The sequence below is a fragment of the Varanus komodoensis genome, unplaced genomic scaffold (assembly GCF_004798865.1).
Source record: "Varanus komodoensis strain SLA01 unplaced genomic scaffold, ASM479886v1 scaffold71, whole genome shotgun sequence".
Lineage (NCBI taxonomy): Eukaryota > Metazoa > Chordata > Lepidosauria > Squamata > Varanidae > Varanus > Varanus komodoensis.
The window spans coordinates 638,331-647,810 of record NW_025336360.1 but is presented as its reverse complement, the minus strand read 5'-3'; the positions used below and the strand labels follow the sequence as shown (position 1 = coordinate 647,810).

General features: G+C 45.7%; 1 protein-coding gene across 1 annotated transcript in view; it reads left to right on the top strand.

Moving 5' to 3' along the window:
- Positions 1 to 901: 901 nt before the first annotated feature.
- LOC123034710 (arylacetamide deacetylase-like 4) overlaps positions 902 to 9,480 on the top strand; it is an 8,799-nt gene continuing 220 nt past the window's right edge. The window contains exons 1-4 of the mRNA XM_044452297.1: positions 902 to 1,078; positions 5,227 to 5,443; positions 7,888 to 7,951; positions 9,353 to 9,471. Coding sequence (XP_044308232.1) covers positions 902 to 1,078; positions 5,227 to 5,443; positions 7,888 to 7,951; positions 9,353 to 9,471 — 577 coding nt within the window. The remainder of the gene's footprint in view (positions 1,079 to 5,226; positions 5,444 to 7,887; positions 7,952 to 9,352; positions 9,472 to 9,480) is intronic.

Below are 9,480 nucleotides of genomic sequence, written 5' to 3'. Positions count from 1 at the left end.
TTCCATTCCGACTTATGAAGGACCTTGCACATCATGTGTATTCACTGATAATATTGATCAATCATTGATTGGTATTGATTACAGAGCAATCAGAATGACTGGTCACAAGAAGTGATTCCAAGAAGTGAAGTGTGGGAGATGCTGAAGAGATAATAGCAGTTGAATATCTAACAAAAGCTACAGCTGTAAGATCTGCCATTCCACCAAAGCTGTCCCACAGGCACTGGAGCCAAGCTATCCTGACCCATGGACCGCCACCAACCAACGCTGATAAAAGGTACTCCAGGTCACTTTCTTGGGCTTCTGGTGATGAAGACAGATACAGAAATACCCCCAGACCATGCACCAAATCCTTCAGAGTAACATCACCCATCCAGAGCGTCTTGCAGCCTTCTCATCTCCCAGACCTGGGAGCCACTCATCCACAGAGCAGGTGGAGTAGGCCGTTGGTTCTAGGATGAGGTCCACGCCGTGAAGAAGGGGAATGTACTTTCCCCATTATTCTTCTTGGTTCATTTATTACATTTGCACAGATGTTAATACATTTTGCTCTTCATATCTTAAGAGTAGCCTGGAATCACTGGAAAAGACTGGACCAATGCCTCCATTTCTGATAAGATGATACTTATGCTGGGTTCTTATCATACTTGGATCGAATTCTGATAAAGTTCCTCATCACATATTGCTCAATGGCTGAACTCCATTAAAGTTTCCCAATCCTTTAAGGGTCATGTGGAGGCGTTCTTAATAAGAGGTAGTTACTGCACCAAACAGTTTTTAACCACAGGACAGATGTTGCAGAACGATGGCAGAGTCATTACAAGGCTCAATAGATCTCTCGGTAGAGAGCTATTAGACCGTGTAGCTTACTTATTTAGTGTCCAAACCCCAGAAAAGGACAATGGGGTTTACTTATGCCATCTTGCTTGGAGCTGGTGAAATTATAGTAACTGTCTTTTTCTTGTTGCTTTCCTGGGCCATTTATTATGATCTCTCCAGGGCCAGCATTCCCTCTGGATTTGACCATCCCTTGAAGCTTCGGATCGTGCACTGGGGATGCATCATAGCATTCACTTTGGTAAGTTTGTGATCTTCTGAAAGTGAAAGGTACAGGACTCAAGGGAAACTGGATAGTATGGCACATTGAATAGAATTGGGGAAAAGGGCTTAGATATTGGTTGGTTGTTGTTGTTGCAGCTGCTGCTCTTTTTTGGTGATAGGTTTCCAGGGGCGATCTCATCTCATCGTTGTTCACATAACAATGTTGTTGCGGGAGATAAGAACTGTATGTTGTTATCACAGATAAGAGGAGGCACCTTGTAGAGGAGCGAAAGTCACACCGTACAAAGGATTCATGATTTCATAACTCATAATTTTGACTAAGTAATTGGAGGAAGAGGCTAATGAGCTCATTTTTCCCCAGTGAACCTATTTTCCATGTCCCCTGCTTACTATTTGCCTTATGTACAGAACTGCAAGTATGTAAAGGAGACTGGAATGGAATTTCGATTGTGAAAAATCTATAGGGTGGTTGGGAAGGAGTTTGATTCTTGTCCTCCACTGATGAGAATGTTCTGATGAGAATGATTGTCTGCTAAAGTTGCATGGTCTTTACAAAAAAAAGGAAGGAAGATTTAATTAAGAATCTCTTGCATTGACTTTTGTTTTGCTCGGATTCATTCAGAAGGGCGGGAAAAAATCGAGTACATCCACATCACTGAGAAAGCTGGAATTTGTTGGATGTATCTTCCTGAAAAGAGGAGCTAAAATATAGTCCGCTCAGTTAAGTTCTTCTAATCCAAAATGGCAGCTGAAGTTTGGCACACACATATTCCAAGACCCCCCGATTACTTTTAAGTGCAGAACATGTAACTTTTTACAACTAAGATTTAGTGTTCTGTGTGTGGTAGGTAGAACAGTTGAATTAGTTAGAAAATATTTGCTAGTTGGAAAACCAGAAGTACTTGAGAGCCAGTGTGGTGTTGTGGTTCAGAGCATGGGACTGGGACTCAGGTGATCCAGGTTCAAGTCCCCACTCAGCCATGGAGCCACCTGGGTGACTTTGGGCCAGCCGCAGACTCTCAGCCCAACCTGCCTCACAGGGTTGTTGTTGTGGGGATAAGATGGAGGAGGAGAATGATGTCAGCTGCCTTGAGCACTTTGTAGGAAAGGCAGGATATAAATCAATCAATCAATCAATCAATCAAGAAAGAATATTTCACAACATTTGCGAAGTGGGCATTCCCATGTAACTGGCAGATGGGAATGCCTATTGGTTAGTCCCCTTCCCCCAGCCCATTCACACAATTCCAGTTGCGCTGGGATGAATTTTTGAGCACACCTACCCTGATTGATAGAAGGGACTCAAAATGGAGCACAACTTCTGTCCTGACACCAAAGGAATAAACCAAGCTTATCAACAATGGATGAAGCAGACAATCTGGAAAGATTTTCTAGTTCAAGATAACTCCATTTACTAGAAAACACTTAAAGGAGAATATTGGGTTATCAAAATTTGGAATGTGAAATTTACCTTGTAATAAAAGCAAGTTATTATATAAATGCCTTATTTGACTGGGTTCATGCCATCAATGCATAGTTTTGCCCTGAAATCTGCTAACCTCATGTAAGTCTGCTTGCCTTCTGTAAAAGTTAAATTATAGTAATTAGTTCTAATTATATGTATTTTTACATGAATGAATTAGTACCTGCAGTTTGGTGCAATGGCACTCTCCATGGTGCTGAATTGCATCCGCCCACATAGGTTCACCACCATGGAGCACCATGGAGGGCTCCTATAAAGTTCAGAAGAAAAGTTGGCATGGCTAAAAAGCCCCACTGAATAGGAGCGTGTGTCATATCTTGCTTTACTCTGAAGGAAGTAACCCACAACCATGATGGTCAATCACCCATGGTAGGTTGCCGTGTTGTGTGAACCAGGAGAATGTTCCAGCTATCCTGAATGGAGATACAAATGCTTGGGCAGCAAGAGACCTGATGGCCAAGGCAGCCAGGGACGGGACTGGAGTCTTAATTGATGGAGCAACGAAAAGGCTGTTGCTTATATGCAGAGGGTGGCAGGATATTTCTACTACTCTGCCTGGATTCGGTGTGGAATACCAATACTACAAGCAAAATTTAAACAGAAAGAACAAAAGAGCAAGTGAAGGAAAGAAGGAAAAGCAGCCAGACTGCCAGCTTGGGGCACCTTGATGAAAAGGCGTTGATGCTTTTTGCAAAACACTCTTTGCAAATTCTAAGCTGCTCCATATAACGATCACGTTATATAACGATACTTCTCAACCCTGGAGAAAGTTCCATTGGACATTAAGGGAGGATTCTTTTGAACAGATTAAAGAATTAAAGTAAATAGGATTCTCTTTTCAATATAGCAAGAATTTTCCCCTCAGATCAATGTCCGCCAGTAATAGGTCAAAAGCAAACTCTGGTTCAGACAACCTTTTGAGCCGGGCTCTTTCAACAGAGTGCCCTCAACCTTTTAAAGAAACACCATCCTGGAACTTTTGCTCTGTACATAGAAACATAGAAAACAGAGCGAGTCAGAAGGGGCCTCCCAGGCCATCTAGTCTGACTTCCGGCACCAGCCAGCTCCGCTCACGACATGCCCACCATGTGCACGTCCAGCCCATCCTTGAACACCCACACCGATGGGGCCTCAACGGCCTCTCATGGAGGCCCATTCCACACCCTCGGGGTCCTGACTGTCAGGAAGTGCTTCCTGGCATCCAAATTGAACCTTGACTCCCTGAGCTTTGCTCCATCCTGTCTGCTTAGTTTATTCATTTGTACTTATTGTATTTTATTGCTATTCTGCCCTTTAGCCAAAGCTCTCGGGGTGGTAAACAGCAGGTGATAACCAACAGATCTCCCACTAGTCCAAGGAAGAGCTTTGATTTTTGTGCCTGCTGTTGGAAGATCCCGAACAAAAATTGTGCAAGCTCTCAATATCCCAAGATCTTTTCAAGAAGCAAGTTGTAAACAACACTGAAGATGGGAGGGAAGGATAAGGTGGGAAAGGAAACCACTAGATGGGAAGGCCGCATGGCTTACAATGTGAAACTATTTAGTCTCAGAGCTAACCAGTGCAAGAAGAATAGTCTGCATCTCATGGGCTGGCCGCGTGAGGCTTAAAGGAGCATTCCCCAGTCCATGGTTGTGTTCCTGGGATGACAAGGTTGAGGAGCAGTTGGTCTGGAATGTGTAAGACCAGAATGCAGGCCATTGAGCTCAAGATTTGCAGCAGTCTTAACTGTGTCTTGCTTTCTACTAGACAGATGTCCAGATATGGAGTTACGGTGAAAGAAGCGACTCCCCTGTCCAACTACAACTTCCATAATTCTGAGCCATAGCCCATCCTGGCTGGGGCTGATGGAAGCTGAACATCTAAAGAGCCAGAGGTTCCCCAGCCCTGCCATATTGTAGGGAGATCAAGCTACCAACCAAGTTTCCTTTCAGAGTTCTTGTCCTGGATTTCTAAATGAACAAAATTAATATAAATGCTTGGAACCCATTTGTCCCTTCAAGAGGTTTTTGTACGAGTGCTTTTCATCCTGGTGAAATCATAGGGGCTCCTTTTGCCAGTGGATCAGAGAGAAATGAGGCAGCTTTAGATTAAGAATCCGTTACGTCCCATGCTGCTGGACACCCATATTTCCTTTCAAAGCATCTCTCTCTTTCTCTCTTCAACTATAGTTTAACTGCACAAAGGCAGTTGCTTTTTACTAAAGAAAGGGTCACTCATCAACTTCTCCATCAAGAATGTTGCTTGTTATGCTTTCATTCTGCTCCTTCTGGGCTCCAGTATATCTGATCATACAGATACAGGGAAAAATCCATAAATATCCTCAAATCCATACATCAGAAATTTAGCTCCATTTCTTTTCAATATGGTCATAGGTTGCAGCCTGGACTGAGTCCCTGGTTCTCCAGGCCCTTTCAGTTGTTCTTCAGATGGAATTTGGGGCATGAGAAGTTCTCCTTTTGGGGTGGGGAGGGAGTTCTGTGGGAGAAGCAGATGCTTCGGTGCTCCACCTGCTGGTGTGGACAGAAGAAGAGGGCGGAGTACAGCTTGGATACAGGAAGCAAATACATGTGCCACACTACCCAGGACATTGGGGTGGGGAGAGCAACACCCTTGGCTATTGTGAAAGCAGGAATGAGAGGTGATGGGTGTGTGATTTAATCAGACTTGCTTCTTTCCTGCAGGGCAAGATCCTGGAGGTGCTGGGTTTCTGCAGGCAGGTCGCCTTCGTCCGCTTTGCGTTATCCTTCAGGAGGGCAAGGCTGAGTCCTGGCCTCTCCGCCAAGGACCTGCTCTTTGATGGGGTGCCCGTCAGGGTGTACCAGCCCAGTGTGCCTTCTGCCTGCCCACGGAGAGGATTCGTTTTCTTCCATGGAGGAGCTGGAATTTTTGGAAGCATTGGTAAGAGGCTCTGGCTGGAGTCCCACCTACCATCCTCTGGAGTAGACACCGTATATCTCAATTGTGTTACTTTGCTTTCTCTTGACAACCATCAAATGACAAACTGTCAAACAGAAAGTAAAACCATAAGATCTTTGCTCCTAAAAATTTTGCTCCCTTTGCAACATGATCCTCTAGGTTTTAAATGTGGTTCCAATAGTTCTCGGTGTCTTCTACATTTCCCTCTCTCTTCTGAGCCTCTAGGTTGTCTACCTGCTAGAAAACGGAAGAGTTCCATCCCATTTAAAGCAACATTTACTTCATACAGCCACATCTTTGTCCAAAATGATGATGATAATTCAGCTCTGTCAAAAACACTGTTTTAAGAGAAACCCTTACTTTTGACAGCTGTCAAAAGTCAGCATTCTTGTAAATGGGGTGGGCTGAACTATCCCAATCTCTTAAAGGCTCAGAAAAGGGTAAAAAAAGATGGAGGACACTGAGAATTGTCTGGTCCAAATATAAAACCTGGAGGATCTCAGTGTGAAGAAGATGTTGCAATCCCTACCTGTTTTGCAAAGTAAAATTCCAAACTTGAAAACTAGAGGATCTTACTTCAAAGGGTAATCTACTTGCCACCCGCTTGTAAGCATAAAAACTTATCTTCTCGCAACTTGGCTTGGAAGCAAATGCAGTGCCTCATATTTCGGAACTATTGATCAGAATAACAGCAAAACAAGTAAGGGAGAATTGGTGAAGGCTGCCCCAATGTTCTGCTCTAGCATTTGGAGGGGCTGTCCCTTCAGAGACCACGAGGAGTGGCCTCTAAATATAAAGGGATTAAACCAAGCAACCCCCTGCAAAAACTGCAATGGAGGTTGAGATTGGACAAGACAGAAGACAAAACGTCTTTTGCTGCACAAGGTCCCTGAGACGCCCTCAAGAGGAAGGATCTGGGACAACCCCTGACGAGCCCACCCTTCTGTGGGCACATTGTGAGTTGTCCTCATGTGCCGAGTGGCCGATCCACTGCTAGGTTGCTGTGTCATGTGCACTCACACACATGTATTCTTTCTAGACCCTCCTCCTCTGCTGATCCATGACAATGAGCATGGGGGAACCCCAGACCCTATTTTGCCCATGGGCCAGATGTCCCTGTGGTGCAGGTGGCGCATTAATCGCTGGATTATGCTGGCGGAAAGGGATAGGACTCACGCCGTCCTTTCTGACCCCATCTCCCTTCTTAATGCCTCTTTTTAATTGTTGCATTTAGGCTCATAAAATTTTCTTCTTAATATTGATGCAAGTTTTATTTCAGATATATTTGTGTCCACCTCCTTGTGAAAATCTGTATTTTGAGAAGAAAGGAAGGAAGGAAGGAAGGAAGGAAGGAAGGAAGGAAGGAAGGAAGGAAGGAAGGAAGGAAGGAAGGAAGGAAGGGGTTTTGATACAGAATATCCAATGAAGAGTGTCTTTCCATCCATCCGTCCACCCAACTAGAATGCAACTAACACCAAGAGTAAAGCACGCCCAGCCGCTTCAGTTCATAGCACCAGTACAAAGAGAGAAGCCCCCCAACTTCCTTTTCCAATGGAGTATCTCTCTTTCCATCTCTCCTTAATAGCTGGGGTTAAGGTTCCAGAAGAATCACTTGTCTTTGGGCTTGCTGACTAACCGGAAGTTGCTCATCCCATCACTGGGACGGCGTCTGGGCAACTCTTTATTGTTTAGGCACCTGGGTAGCTTAGTAGGCAGTACTTTTGCCAAGTGGAAGGGCCTGGCATTGAGAGGACCTCAGCCCTGGCTTCTGCATTGCGGGGGCAGCATCCAGATGGCATGGCCTGGAGCAATAGGGGAGTGCAGCACCAGACTGCAAAGGAAGCCCTCCGCCCTTGAAGACGCAGAAGGAGGAGTCACCCTGGTCTCCCTCCAAGCCCACTGTAACACTCTCAGTCTGAAAAAAAATCCCCAGGAAAGGGCAGTTTCTAAAAATCAGCGATTTGTAGAAACAATTCACAGAAAACAATTCAATAAATTAAAGGATGGCCCCCAACATCGTATTGTTCTGATAATTTAGCCCTTCCTCCAGCAAAGCCCTTCGAGAAAAGCAAACTGCAAAGCAAAAAGTCCTGTTGGGGTGGAGATCAGAGTTCGTGCCCCACTCACCCATGGAGGCCCCTGGGCGACTGGGGCCAGTCACTGCCTCATGGTCTAACCTGCCTCACAGGATTGTTGAAAGGATGAAATGCAGGGGGAGATTTTTATTACCTGGTGAGAGGTATCGAAGCATGTATATAATTGTAGGAATCTTGGATATTTCGAAATGCCTGGGGTCCTTTGTACTAGGAGCAAGAGCCACTTTCTGCAGGTGATGAAGGTGGCACGTGATGGCAATGCTGAACCAAGCTCTCCAATAGCTGTGCGCTGTTCCAGGTGTCACTGAATTCTTCATCTTTCCTTGCTAGTTATGTACGAAGACATTTGCAGTAAACTTGCCAAGGAGGGTGATTTAGTCCTTGTGTCTGTTGGGTAAGTGACTTGAATCACGGACACTCATAGACTTGGAAAGAGCCAGTAAGGCCATCAGGCTGAACCCCCTGCTCCGTGCAGAACCCCATCATGCCGTGCCCCCCACTCTCCAGAAGAGACCTTGGCCATGCTCTTGGTGACAGGCGTTCAGGCACGTGCAGAGTGCCCTCCTAGCTCCACTCCTCCTCACCTTCTCCAGGCTGAACACGCCCAGCTCTTTCACTCTCTCCTCAGCGGGCTTTGCTCCTACCCTCTTGCCGCCCTCCTCTGAACCCTTCCCAGCTTGTCTGCCTCTTCCTTCAACTGTGGTGCCCAGAACTGGACCCAGGACTCCAGGTGAGGCTGAACCTGTTCTGAGTAGAGGGAAACAAGAACTTTGCATGATGGGGAGATAATCCTTCTAGGAATGCAGCCCGAAGTGACATTGGCCCTTTTTGCAACCACTTTACACTTTTGGCCCAGTGTTGAATCAAGGTCCATTGCATGGGGAACAAGATTTCTTGCAGGACCTTAGACAGACTGTCTTGCCAGAAGGAACCAGGGTGCAAAAGAGGGGGGAAAGTGTTTTCGTGCCATTCCCAGTCCTGAGCTTCAAGCACAACAGGCAGTGGTGCAAGGACTTGCATCTTTCCACCCTTTGATGGGAAGGTTGCGTCCATTGCGTCATCCTGATGCAGCTGCTTCCCTCCTCCATGGAGCACGTGCAAACAGGAGGTCTCAGACCGGTTGACTAAGCCCCTGACAATGAGTGCTCTGCATAGCCAGTTCACCCTGCATCCCTGTGGCATATTTGCTGGATGCAAATGCCAGTGTGGTGTGCAACATGCTTAAGCCAATGATCTTGATCATCTAGGGAACGGATTTAGCTAATGCATGTACCCGTCCTTTCCCCTTCTCTCCCTCCCTCCCTCTCCCTCCCTCCCTCCCTCTCTCTCTCTCTCTCTCTCACACACACACACACAGACTCCCCAGATCCAAAATTCACATTAATTATTACATTCTGAATTTTTGAATAGTTATGTTGAGCATGCTAAACTTAGCAAATACAAAAGCAGAGAGAGAGTTCTTCCAGGGCCAAAATGACCAATCCAAAACGATTCCCTGGGTCCAAAGTTGACACTAAATATTTCATTTTGAAGTGTGGTTTATTTTCTATTTTTAATGCATTCCTTTTCAGCCTGCCCAATTGCCAAGGCTCTCCGGTTGTTTTATTTTGCCTTGTCTCATCTTGTTTCATCTCACTTTGTTATTGAAAGTTATTAAGAATTTGAAACTGAACGCATGCAAAGGTATTTGTGCATTTGAATTACACTGGCCATTCCTACCACCCTCACCCTCTCGCTCTCGCTCTCCCTCATTCTCTTTCTGGAAAGTTCATATGTTCATATTCTGCCTCTCCAGGTATCGCCTGTCTCCGGAGCATCCCTACCCCGCCCAGTGGAAGGACTGCTTCACTGCTACGGTGCACTTGCTGAAAAAGGTGGCGCTCTATGGGGTGGATCCCTGCCAGGTCATCATTGGTGGGGACA